Raw genomic sequence first — 13,791 nt, 5'->3', positions numbered from 1 at the left:
TATAAATTAAATTAAATGAACCACATGAGAGAAAAAGTCATTTCTAAACCTGATGAAACTAAAACTGAAATGTTTGGCCGAATGTAGGGTGCACAATACCAGAAAAACATGTGATAAGCGACAACATTTCTTACAATAAATAAATGTTTGGATAGTTTATGCCTTACTGCTCCAGGTTTATAGTGAGAAAAAGTCTAGAGAATGAAAAACCAATAAAACTTGTGAGAAAAGTTAGAAAAAAAAGAGTAAATTTACATCACAAAACTGAAATTTTGAGATTAACCTAAAAAAATGTTGCCGTTTCTGAGACCTAAAATCCTAAAAAACACTCAAATTTTGAGCCTAATGTCATAAATTTTCTAGAAAAAAAACACGACATTTTCGGAAGCTTTAAAAGTCAAAAACATTTAACTTTTGGATTTATTCAACTTTTCAAACTCAAAACTTTCCTTGTTTTTTTCTAGAAGATTTCTGACATTTTCTGCAGAAATTTTGACAGAGAAGTTCTGCATGCAGGTTTCATTTGGTCTCACAGCACCATAGGCAGGCCTTCACGGAGGAGGAGTGAATTTTTCAGCAATGAACTGGAAAAACATTCTGGTATGAAGCAATATCTGGGCTGAAAAACCGATTCTCATGACTTATTTATGACATAACATTCAAGAAAATAAACCCACTATCTGCTGACTCGGCTAAAAAAAAAGGCTGAAAAACCCATAAAAAAACTTTATATGAAGTGTTTTGTTTAACAGTCCGCCATGTTTATTGTTTTTCAGATAAACCCAGAATCTGATATTGTGTTGCTTATTAATTTGTCCAGCTCATAATTCAAACCCCAAAATAAAATAAAAGACAACATTTGCTCTGTTTGTGTGAGCCAAGTTTTAGTTAGTTGTTTTAGTTAACTAAATCTGACAAAAACTTAAACATTTTCATTAATTGAAATTTTAAAAATGTAACTAATAGGGAAAAAAATAAAACTGTGCATTTACAAAACTAACTAAAACATATTAAATCATAGATAATATGCTTAATTTTTGCGTTTGTGAATCTATGCATTATATTTTTTTAACTGATATGAAATAGATTTTTCTTTTCTTCCCCTCCTCCCCACAATTCTCAGCAAATTACGGCGATCCATATTCCTCCTGGCTGCTACGCTACGCTAGTCCGCAAAATGGCGACTAATCAATACATACCTAATCACAATGCAATACTTTAGTTCATTTTTAGGTGCAGAATTCAAAAACATTAATGCATTTTCAATCAAAAATAAAACAACTACTAACTCTATTAAAAACTAAACAAAAACTAAAGAATATTTATTTAAATAATAACTCAGAAAAAATATCAAACACGCTGAAAACTTATAATGAAAAACTCCAAACTATTATAACCCTTCTCAAAGCGAGAGTTTATCTTAATCTCTTAATAAATTAATAAATAAATTTATCTTAATAAATGATTTTGCTCCATTTATTTTTCTTAATGCAAAGACTGGGAGCAAAGCCATCGTTAGGCAGCACACACACACGCACACACACCCCTACACACACGCACACACCCCTTTGTGCAGCTATCTTTGCGGGGACTTTCCATTGACTTCCATTCATTTCTACAGTTTAAACCTTACCCTTACCCTAACCATTACATACCTAACCCTAACCAAAACTCAATTCACACCTTAGTCCTAAATCTGACCCCTGACCCAAAAACAGCATTTCTCCTTGTGGGGACCAGGCTTCGGTCCCCACAAAGGTCAGTGGGTCCCCACAATGTAGTATATGTCAGGAAAATGGTCCCCACAAGGTATTAGAAACAAACGCACACACACACACACACACACCCCCCCCCACACACACACACCCAGAAAGAGAGAGAGAACTCAAAATGACAAATCCCATCTCCTCTTGCGTTCAAGGTGCGATTCCGGGCCAGATCCCTCCCGAGTCTCGTTATGGCGCTGCCCATCAGAGTCGACACAAACACGAGGAAACGGATCCGCTTCCTGTTCCAACACCTCTGTGGAGACAACGGAAATCACGCCGCGGGGACCGGGAGGCTTTTCTGCAGAGAGTAAAGATCTCCCCGCGTCCTGTGCTCATTTTAAACGTCTCTTTAAAACCACCAGCTTCACATTATGTTACTTTTAAATCAAAAGTTGGGAAATTAGGAAAACTTTTTTTTTCTGGATGTCATGATGATAAATCCACATAAAGAGGTGTTTGATTAAAACTTAATGAGTTGTTCCACCAGCCTGGAATGACAATCAAAGCGGATTTCAGCCTGAGATTGCTATCAGACGTATCGGCAGACAGGGATTACGCCAACAAAGGATCAACAGAGGCGATAATGAGAGAGAAAAACTCATCTCTCTGGTTTGTTCAATTCATCAAACGGCACTAAGCAGTAACTTATTACATGATCATAAATACAACCAACACACCTGATATGATAACGATGTAATTCTCCACTTTTACTGCAGCTAAAACATCACATCTGTGATCAAAACGACTAAAAGCAGCAGCTGGTTTAAATGTGCAACAAAAAAAATAATGCAGACATGTCCTTGAAGATGAGCGGAGAATAAACCTCAGTTTACCACAAGAAATAATCAATAAACAGTCTTATGTTTATCTCCTGACAGATGATCCTTTTTACTTTATTTTCTCAACAAAAGCAGAAGAAATAGGTTGCAAATTGGTTTATGGACCTTTTGCAACTACGTCACTAAATCATTCAAGGCGCCATGATGGACGTAGGAAGTGTGGAACGGGAGTGTTGAACAGAGCGGCTGAAATTATTTTCCAAAAGTTGTTTTTTCCAGTTTATTCATGGCTTCTACTTGTTAGAGTCAAGCTAATTTGTCTGTGAACGTAGCACACCTGGTTGGGGCTCATAGACGGCGATGTTTACAAAAGTTGGGAACAGCTAGCTTAGAAACCGACCCGTACCTCCTCCCTCCTGACGTGTTGATTAAATTAAAGAGTTTACCTGAATTCACACCACATAATTTATGTCTCCATGTCATAAACGGCGTTTCCTCTTAAACTGGAGCGGCAATAAAAACGTACAAAAGATGAGATGCTAACCAGTTTTTTCCATACATGCTAGGCTACATGACGGTGCGGCACTATCTCCATGGTTACGGTTAGATGCGTACTTTCTCCACAATGCGATATTTGATACCTTTCTAATCACACTTACTTATAAAATAAATGAACGTTAGTCTTCTTACCTTGTAAAAAGTTACACCGAGAGATGCCAGCCATTATTATTGACGACTGCTTTCCATCACCGCCACATCTTTCCTCGTTAAATGTTGATTTAGGGAATATTGATGTAGGGATCAAATCTTTATCTGATTTTTACTAACCTCAGAGAAGCTACAGCGTTTTACATGTGAAAGTTCATGTGTTTATTGAAGAAACACACAAACTTTCACTGTAATTCTTTTAAGAAAAAGAGAGGAACATTTCAGAGCTCTTATTGCTTTTATTCTCATTTTTTCCTTTTAAAAAAACATGAATTCTTCCATTTCTGGCAGAAAAATTACTTTTTTTGGACAATAACTCTCTCTGGTTTTGGACGCTATGCAGCTGAAAAGAGTTTTGTACTTCGGGGCATTCGTTATGATCCGTAACCATAACAACAAGGTGGTTAACAACTGGGAGAAGCTTGTTAATAATATCACAAAAGCTAAAAAAAAAAACCCCAAAAAACTCAACTTCCATTAAAACGGGCAACATGAGATCACTGGGAAACATTTTATGAATAAATGGTTCTTCATAAAATAGATAACATTGAGGACAACACACACTGCTAAAAAACAACAGAGTTTTAAGACAGACGTTCCTTCAGTTTTGGTGTCGTGAGGTTTTGATTATAAATCAGATTGTGCAGCTGGCTTGGTTAATGTTAAAATAGTTTCCTTTTGATGGTTGTTTCTGGCGTTATGCTTCATTCTGAAGTTCTGAAGTTCCTACAGCTACCTGGCTGTGCTGCAGTGTTGTAACATCTCATGCATTTTATATATTTCAAATAAATAACATTACAAGATGTTAGGAACTGTGTTGTTGTGATCAGAATGGATCCAAATAATCTCTAAATAGAGTATACAGACCAAAAAATGGCAATTTGATTAAAGAACAATGCTGTCAGAAAAAGTAATTAAGTCAAAACTGCATTCAAGATAAAAAAAAACAAAACACTTTTGTCTGTAAATATTTTCTACCCAGAACTCCTTAAGGGTCGTATTTTTAGCTTCACCGGATTCAAATTCAATAAATTGTCTCCAGTCAAGCTCCTTTTCTATCCAATTATTAATTGTTTAATCCAAAAATAGTAAACAGTTCAGTTCTACACTGTACTGATGTTAAGGTTTTCACATGTTGATGTTAAAAGTATTTTCCTTTTAGCTGTAAATTCCTCTTTTGCTACAAATGTGCTATGTTGCATTTTAGGCAATAAAATGTTGATTTTCTTATTTAAGAAAGAAATCACTTGTGTATTTGCATCTTTTAGTGTATTTCTGATATTGTTTAAAAAAAAGGCTGATGTGGTTAAAAAGAAAAAAATGCAGAATGTGCTAATTTTTAATTAAAAAAAAAACAAACATCAGATACGCATCAGATTTATGACCACATATCCAAGTAGTCTGGACCGGATTCGAAAAAATCTGATCTGTGTTGTTCAGACTGTCATGAAAAGATCCGAAACAGGTCATAATTGGGTCACTTCAGGCGTCAGTGTGAAAGAAGTCCAAATCTCGGCTAGCAGAGCAGCTCTGGATGTTTCAGTAAACCAATCCAGAACTTCAACCTGCTCCTCTGCTCCGTCTCGAACTGAACTCACTGTGACCTTTTAGCAGCTGATCAAAAACGATGAGAAACGACGTGCAGAATCCTTTTCGACCGTCTCCACAGACGGGCTCTTTATCCCAGTGGGCTGCGGTTCTCATTCACACAGCACAGTGGAAATGTCACCTGGGTCCAGCCTCATTAAAGCCTAAAAAGTGGGAAGAAGCCCAAGCTTTGACCCGGATCACAGACGTGCAAATGCAAAGCTCATTGATTAAAGCCCCTCTAAACCACAAACAAACTCACTGGATTTTAGCATCATGAATGCATCCTGTGATCAGCGCTGCACAAACAGGCATCTTCAAAAAAACACTCCTTCTACTGCAGCACCACCCAGCTCCAAATCACACTTCTAAGCTGACCTGCATGGATTATACATCTCGGTTTGTATTGATCTCAGATCATGTTGAAGTTCTCTGCACCAACAAACACAAAGGCGAGACCGCCGGTCAATAAATCAACCTCATGTTAAATTCATGCACACCTCAACCAGTGTTTTACCTTCTGCACCCTTCAACGCGGCTTTGGAGCAAAGCACCTCTGGCCGCCGGCAGCAGCAGCTCATGTTTGGGTTTCAGCATGAAACGTCTGAGAAATATTCGGGTCAAATCAAAAAGCCAAAACAGAAACGGATGGTGATGTTACGTTTTCAAGCTAAATCGATTCTCTGGAAACAAAATCTGTATTCGCAAAGTGTTCAGTTGATTTCTAAAGGCATAAAAGCTGTTATTATATAAAAAAAGGAAAAAAAAAAGTTATTTTTAAATGTTAAACATTTGACAAGATTGGATTAGCGTAGAAGTTGTTTTGGTCTTAGTCTTTAAGAATAGCGTCTGTTGATATCCTCCTTTATAACATAATAAATTATATTTGTCACTAAAAATCTAGATGTGTTTAAAAAAACTTGTTTCCTTCCTCTCTTTTCTTAAATATCTTGTACCGTCACTTAAACTTAATATTAAAACAAATCATGCTAGCAACATAGCATTTAGTTTTGAATGAAGAGAGGAAGTTAGGGGTGCGCTTGAGTAGACTCAGGAACTTTGTTCAGTAAAATTACCTTTATTAATTATATTCAACCTAACTACAGCTAAAATCCATCATAGATTAAGTCTAAAATCATAGTTGCTGTTTTTCTAACTTCCAGTTGGCTAGCTGTACTGCAGCACTACTGCTAGCTATGTTAGCCCCTTAAAGTGATTGTCTTAGGCTTACGTTGGAGTAGTGATGCTTGGGAATTTTACTGTACTGCTTTTCTAGCTTCCTGTGCTACCTGGCTGTGCTGCAGTGTTAATGATAGTGTACATTTAAGCAATTCAGATCAGACTGTAAACTTTTTGCCGTTTAATTACTAGCTGAGGTTTTTCTGGCAGCAGCACAGCGTTGACCTGGGAGAGAAATTCAGGAGCAGTAGCTCGTTAAAACAATAAAATTTAAATCTAATTTCACCACAAGTCTCGTTTTAACAAAACATAAATCTCATTTCATTAATAAAAGAAAGTTTCTCATTTAATGACGTATATCTGTCTTGTTTCAATGAGCTACTGCTCCTGGATTTATTTCCTTTCTCCAGCAGTTAAATGCTTCTATACACCATTTGGCATCCAAACAGGAAAAATAAAAGATTACAAATTAGGACTTTTTGAGATTGTCATTGAACTTTTCATCACAGCCAATATCTTAAATTTTTCCAAATTGTGCTTGATGAGAGCTTTATACACATATCTTTATCGCTAACTCTCGCTAATACATGAAAACAGCAGGTGAAGCTTCGTCTTATAGCTATGTGATAATAAGAGCAAATTTAGCTAACTATTTAGCTAGGTGGTGTATTGAAATCTCTAAATATTATGTAAATGCATTACAAATGTGGCCAAAATGCATATTATTGTTCCTAAACCAGTTGTGTCCAAACATTTTGGCATAGCGGCCAAAAAAATATCAAGTTGAAACTACTCCAGGGGCCACACTTCTACTTAAAATCACAAAAACTATTGGCTTTTTAATTTTTACTTGCTAAATAAACAAACTAGGCGCATAATATTTAAATGAAATGTGCAAAGCAGTCAGATATCTGTAGCTCTTTGCAGCTTTGCCAGATTAAAAACTATCAACCATATGCTAAGCTTTTAATCTTTTTTGTATCTTTTTAGCCACAAGATCTTGTTTTATCAAACAAGTCTCCATTTTAGTAAAACCCTGGTGAATAATTTGTGTTGCACATTACATTTTTCATTTTAAGATTTTAATTGTATCTTTTTTTGACCAGCCTGGCATCAGTACAAATGTCACCAACATTGATTTTAAATATGGATCCGCATCAACTGTCTGAACTGGCTAACCAATTTCAGGCAAGGGCCGCCCAAAATTGTTCTCAGGGCCACAAATGGCCCTCAACCCGCACTTTGGACACTCCTGTACTAAGCAGAGTTCATGAACAGTCACAATAGGGAGAGAGTGACAAAAACTAGGTTATTAGGTAATATTTTTGGTCATTATTGTAACTAATAGAATCTGTAACATCTTTAAAATAACTAAAATCATCCAGTTGTATTATATTTATTGAACTTCATGTTGCTGTAAGGTGAAGGGTCTTCGCGTCCCTGTTCAGTTCTCCACAACCTTTCCTGATTTTCAGTACCTTGGACAGCGCTAATTATTCTCTCTCCTGTAACATTTCCTGTTTTTAGAAAAACCGAAGCTCTGCAAATCACTTATATGAGCTAAAACATTTAATATTTGTTATTTTAGGCATGCAGGGGGAAACAAACTAGGTCATCAGCAGATTAAACAACAGCCTGTTGGGATTCATCCGGATTTTCACCCCCATTCCTGAAGCAGACTCAGATTTTACACCTATATAATCATATGGTTTTACCACTGGCGCACCAATAAAAAGCTTTATGAAGCGACCGAGCATTGACGCGTAACTGACACGTCACGCATTGACAGGTAATCCCGCCAATTGAAGCGATGACGCACCGTAGTTTGACAACTTCACCTTTAAAAGTCACAATAAAGACTCCGTCTATCAGACATATTGAACCATAAACCGGATTGAAACGTAAAGAAACGCGTTCAGGGTTCAACCAGGAGGAGTTTCTTACGTCCTCGTCCTCGCAGCGGCGCTGCGGCTGGAGCCGGGCTCGCTGGCTCTCCGCCGGCCGGTCCCCCGGGTCGCCGGCCTGTCCCAGGAGGCGGCTCGCCTCCGGGGGTTCGGGGAAGGTTTTGTTGGTGTTGATCTGACCGCTGAATCTCTGGTACAGAGACGCCATGTCGGACAGTTTACAGCTCAAGCGGGAGGAGGAAAAAAAAAAAAAAAAAGAAAAGTTGGGGAAGTGGAGCTGCTCTACTTCAGCAGGCTGGAGGAGAGAAAAAAAATTAGATTCCGGGATTTTAAGGAGTCAAAACACGCACCTCTATGCTTTCTTCCTGCTAGAGACGCTGTCTTTCTAACACTTTACAGATAAAATAAAATAAAATACAAGCGATGAGAAATTCAGCATGTGTAAAAGAAAATCCCGATCAGGAAAGACAAACTGAGCGGGATCTCATCCCCGTCCTCCTGCGCTGTGGCTGTGGAAAAGTGACCTCCAGGGACTAATGGCTGTCTGCTGTAAGCACAGCAGGGACACAACCTTCACACTTTAGATTGGAAAGGTTTACACTCCAAACTTATCATGACTGTGCACTTTGAGGAGTTAACACGTCTCCATTAGTTTCTTTTCTTTTTGGGTCAGTGGAGGAGCTGTTGGGAGAGCAACAGTGCCCCCTTGTGGCTGAAACAGCAAGCTGCCGCGGGTTATTCACAAAGGGAGCAACAAAACAAGGTCAATCCCACGCAGAAAGACACAGAAAAATGATCATAATCTATTTTATGTTGATTATATTTTATATTTTAAAGATGTTATCGTTGATATCTGTGGCCAGGCTTTAAATATGAAAACATAAAAATTCAGAAAGAGGGAGAAATGAAGCTACTATTTATGTCTGTTATGAGGAGTTGATCTGTGCATTCATCCATCCATCAGTCAAAATAAATCTTTCAGTTTCTTGATCAGTCCATCCATCAAACCAAGTCATCTTCACATCCATCAACAGACTTCAAAATATAACAAGCCCCATTTCAACGATTTATGTTTTAGTTAATATTCAGATATTTATGTAAAATCTCAGTTTATTCAACATCTGGTAAATAAAGTGACTTAGCAGTTAAAAGAAAAGTTCAAGAAATTAAAAGAAAAGTGTTACCTACTTGTTAAACTTGTGCAGATAAAAAATGTAAAGAAGAAATAAGAAAAATAATGTAAAAAAGAAGAGTAAATAAGGGGGAAAAAAATAAAATAAAAAACAAGAGATAAAAATTTTAGGATTTATGGAGACTTCTTTTAGCATCTTGCGGTTTGTTTTCAGAGTAAACTGTCTTTCATGTCCTCCATTTTAAGGTTTTAATAAAGGCAAAGTGCTGAAATCTAATACGTTTAATGCCTTTTTAATCCTTTTCCAGACTCATTAGTTTCCTTTCTGGATGCCTCAGACAGATGTTGCAGCGTTCCCTCTCACTTTAACAGCCTCTTTAAAGTCTGACATTATCCATAAAAGCTTCTGTTCCTACTGACGAAGCCAAAAACTCGCGCTGAGTCGGGGAAAAAGAGTTCAAGTACTTCTCTCCTTCTGGCTGGAATCAGATCCAGAATGAGAGGAACTCATCCTCTGAGTGATTCATGAATTATTTAAATACAGTTTAATGTTATTATGTTATTTTTACTTTTTATTTACATTTTGGTGACATTCCATGATTTATAAATTTAAGAGTAATGGCTTTTAGGGCTGTTTTTGTTCAGGTAACCTTTATAAATGAGATTTTAAATGTTGAATATTTCCTGGTTGAGGTATTGAAAGTAATGACTGAGTATAATGAGTTTAATTGCTACATTGTTGTAATAATGCGGACCTGAAATGATTCACCTCAGTCTGAAAAGAATGTGGATGCCAAACTTATTCGTCACCAGGAAATGCATTTTTTTAAATTACAAGTCACAAATAAAGTTTTAAAATGTTTATTTTTGCTGTTTCAGTATAGAAAAAAGCAACATTAAACATCCATTTGTTGGAATCTAACAAAAAAACACACATTTATGTGTTTCTCATTTAAGTAAGAGTACTTCAACATATTTTTACTCAAGTAAAAGTAAAAAGTATCTGTCCAAGAAATTACTCGAGTAAAAAAGTATTCGGTAAAAAGTCTACTCAAGTACTGAGTGACTGATCAATTTATCATTTAATATTTAAAAATGACAACAGATGGCAATATTTCATATAATTAAAGTAAGAAAAAATAATCAATCAGACAAAATAAATGTTTCCAAATCAGTTTCTTTCAATAAAAAACTGATTAAACTTTAACAAAACTGCAGGTGTGTCTGTGTCTGGTGAATTTTTGGTTAAAACATGTTTGTTTTTCATTCAGTGAGTAAGAAAATCTAGAAATTTTACTCAAGTAAGAGTACAGATACTTCATAATAAAGTTACTAAAGTAAGAGTAAAAGTACATTTTGTCAAATCAGTTACTCAAGTAAATGTAATTTTAAACTCTGGTAATGACTTGTCATTTTTAATGTCTAAAAAAGGTGAAAATGTTGCAGAAAATTGGGAGTTTAGTTGTTAATTGTGTAAATTTTGGACTAACAGGGAGAAAGGGATTTCCTGATCACTGCTTCCTGTTTGGATGAAAGACGCGTGCTGCGTCGGGGCAGCAGAGGGCAGAGCGGCTCGTTTAATACCCCGGCTGTGACGCTCCTTCACCCAGCGGACCTCACAGGACAACACAGCAGCTTCACCTGCTTTAAGGGAAACTTTTCCACTGATTCAGACGATGCTAATCACTCTAAAACCCAATCATTACCAGGAATCATCCTGTTTATCATTCTGCTTTTCTCCCACGTCTAACTACACATGCAGTTTGACAGAAATTAAAGCTCTAAAAGAGCAATCAGACGCCTGTATCAGGAGAGTTGAGTTTCGATGTGTCTGTGCGTCCCAGGCTGTCAGGCCGGCTTATGATGGATCGCCTCTCATTTCGTCCAAAGCTGCATTTATCCTGCAACACGTCTCAGGAGAGCCGCGCTCTCGAAATCCATTCCTCCTCCATAAAAACCGAGGCGTTACAGAAGCAGCACAGAGGTGACGGAGTGAGCTGCCACAGTCCAGAACACTTTGAAAAATAACTAATATTAAGAACAAATACAGCCACTGGCAGAAGGTCTCCACTGGGGGCAATTAATCCAAACCACTATCATCCCAGCAACCAGGAAACCGGACGGGTTAAACAGCAATAAATTAAAAATAATTAAAGGAAACAATGTGTGTGACATTTCCATTAAAGCTTCAGTAACTTTTTATACGAGATAAAATGTGAGAAATATTAAGCTCCTCTGACAGCATTCAATTAGAAACAACCAATCAGCACCAGGAGGAGGGTCTTGGCGCTGTCAATCATCCTTGAGTACATGCTCACTCCCGTCCTCTTCCTCCGGTACAGCTATGAATGCTAAAGCTAGTTAGCATAGCTACTGGAATGACAAGTTGTTTTGCTAACATTAGTACATTAAGCAGAATTGATTGACAGCGCTAAGATCCGCCTCCTGGCTCTGAATGGTTGTTTTTGCCGTCTCATATTGTACTGTCATGACATGGCGATACTTTTAACAAATGTGTAAAAAGCATTAATTTTGTTTTTTACTGCAGCTTTAAATGGTGTAACGTTTTTTTATCAACTATTTTGTAACAAGGTTAGTGAATAAATGTAACTGAGTCTGTTTTTGAGTGAAAAGCAACTGCATTTTTCTGGTTCTACTTACATTGATTTTAAAAACAAAGCTAAAAAAGTCTAATAAACAAAAACAAAAACTGACATTTTATCTAGTACATTCAATTTAAGAAGATTTTTATTAAAAAAACTTAAAATAATTTAAAAAATGTTCAAATGTTTCTGCTCCATTCGCACAACAGCCGTTTATTTTCCACAACTCTGATTGGCTGAGACAAAGGAGGCTAAAGGTGTTAGCTTCTGTGCTAAGACGTTTTCCTCAATGCATTTTAAGGTATATTTAGTGCATAAACTATTAAATTAGTCAACTGTAAGCATTCCTAGGAAATTCTTAAAGTATAAATTGCTACATTTATTGGTCAATAATTGCAACAAATCTGAGTTTCAGAAGAATAAAACCTGTAATCTGAGCGCATAGCCAAACAAATGACGACATATACTAAGAATACTGAAATATTCTTAGTATATACAGCTCTGGAAAAAATTAAGAGACCACTTAAAATGAGCAGTTTACCTGATTTTAATTTTTATAGGTACATGTTTGAGTAAAATGAACATTGTTCTTTTATTCTATGAACTTCTGACAACATGTCTCTGAAATTAAGCAAAAATTTAATTATTTGCAGGACATGAGAAATGGTGAAAATAATAAAACAGAGGCAGAGCTTTCAGACCTGAAATAATGCAAAGAAAACCAGTTTATGTTCATTTAGAAACAACAATACTAATGTTTTAACTCAGAAAGTGTTCAGAAATCAATATTAGGTCTCTTTTTTTCTCCAGAGCTTCATGTGTTTGGCTATGAACTCAGATTACAGGTTGGATTTTCTCTTTTTTTTCCCCCCCTGTAAGAGATTACGCTACTGCAATAAAAGATGAATATTTTAAATCTTTTTATGAACATTTACAGGATGTGTCAATAGTTCTGGAGGGATTTGTGCTTAAAGCAGAGAAAAGAAGGAAATGACTGCAGCTGAATGCCAGAGAAGGAGTTTGACCTTGCCTTGTTAGAAGTAAATCCCTCTTATTGAAGCTGTGACGGGCTCGGGCATTCGCAGCGGGAGCAAAGGTCACGGCGAGGGCGAGGAAGAGCCAGAACTTCTGAATTTCTATCGCGGCGTCGCAACCCCTCTCTGCTGCAGTCCATCTCCAGCCGAGACGAGCGTCATAAAGCTCCGGCTTCAATCGCCGGCTCCGCAGAGGGCCGATCAATCCGGCCATTACTCGGGATGCCCGGGTGTGCTTCGCCACCAGAGAACCCAATTTGCAACTGCAGCGGTTTTACACACCCTGACATCTGCTCCCGAGCCGCGGCAAGTTGTCGCAGCAGCAGTTTTAAAAAGTGGAGCGTCTGATTGATTTAAAAGCCCCACGTTTTTCAGGGAAGCAGCAGAATACGTTTCAGCTTTAGATTAAAAGCCTTTTAGCGAATGTGTTGGCTCCTGTGTGTGGGTGTGTGTTTGTGGCTGCCGGCCTGGGGGCTTGTTGTGAATGACGGGGGGAGATTGAAGGTGCTGGAGCCTGACGCTGTTGGAGTTAAAATTAAATGGACAAATTAATAGGTGCTGTCACTTTGCTGGTGCAAACCACCAACTCGCCTCGGCACCAATCCGACTGCAACACCTCGGGTTTGATCGACACCCCCATCTGTCCTCTAATGGGGGTTGGGGGATGTTTTCTCTCTCCCCGGCTTGCTTTCATAGCATTGCCAAGGAGAAATATTACAAAAATGACAGAATACAAGTAGTAAAAAGTTTCAAGTCACAATATTTTACGCATGCTCCAGCTTTACGATGCAGAATTCCTCTGCAAGGCAATGTGAAGCGTGGAAAATTGAGTCAAAATCTCATTTGAAATGGGCGAGATTAAGTCCACGGGAAATTTAAAGAGGCGGCGCGAGAAGCAGAGGAGCACAAGCTGCAACTTCCAGCACACAGACACTGAAAAAATACTAAATATTACCAAGATTTTAGTCCATTTCCTAGTAAGATATCTTACTAATCACTAATATGAGCTTATTTTCACTCAATAATTCCTTAAAATTGATTAAAAAATGTTATTTCTTCTATGAATTCAAGAAAGACACGTGTCAAACTCAAGGCT

General features: G+C 37.4%; 1 protein-coding gene across 4 annotated transcripts in view; it reads right to left on the bottom strand.

The window, feature by feature from the left end:
• The window catches only part of LOC116711741 (dipeptidyl aminopeptidase-like protein 6), a 277,037-nt gene that overhangs the window by 186,298 nt on the left and 76,948 nt on the right, over positions 1–13,791 (bottom strand). The window contains exon 1 of one of the 4 annotated variants that reach the window (XM_032551213.1): positions 7,967–8,153. The exons of the other annotated variants lie outside the window; for them this stretch is intronic. Within the exon in view, the coding sequence (XP_032407104.1) occupies positions 7,967–8,134 (168 nt within the window). The 5' untranslated portion in view covers positions 8,135–8,153. Of the gene's footprint in view, positions 1–7,966; positions 8,154–13,791 lie in introns of those variants that run through there. 4 annotated transcript variants of the gene reach the window in all.

Source organism: Xiphophorus hellerii, chromosome 21 (genome assembly GCF_003331165.1).
Source record: "Xiphophorus hellerii strain 12219 chromosome 21, Xiphophorus_hellerii-4.1, whole genome shotgun sequence".
In the NCBI taxonomy this organism is placed as follows: Eukaryota; Metazoa; Chordata; class Actinopteri; order Cyprinodontiformes; family Poeciliidae; genus Xiphophorus; species Xiphophorus hellerii.
The sequence above is the reverse complement of the archived record's forward strand: the minus strand, read 5'-3'. Positions and strand labels throughout refer to the sequence as shown.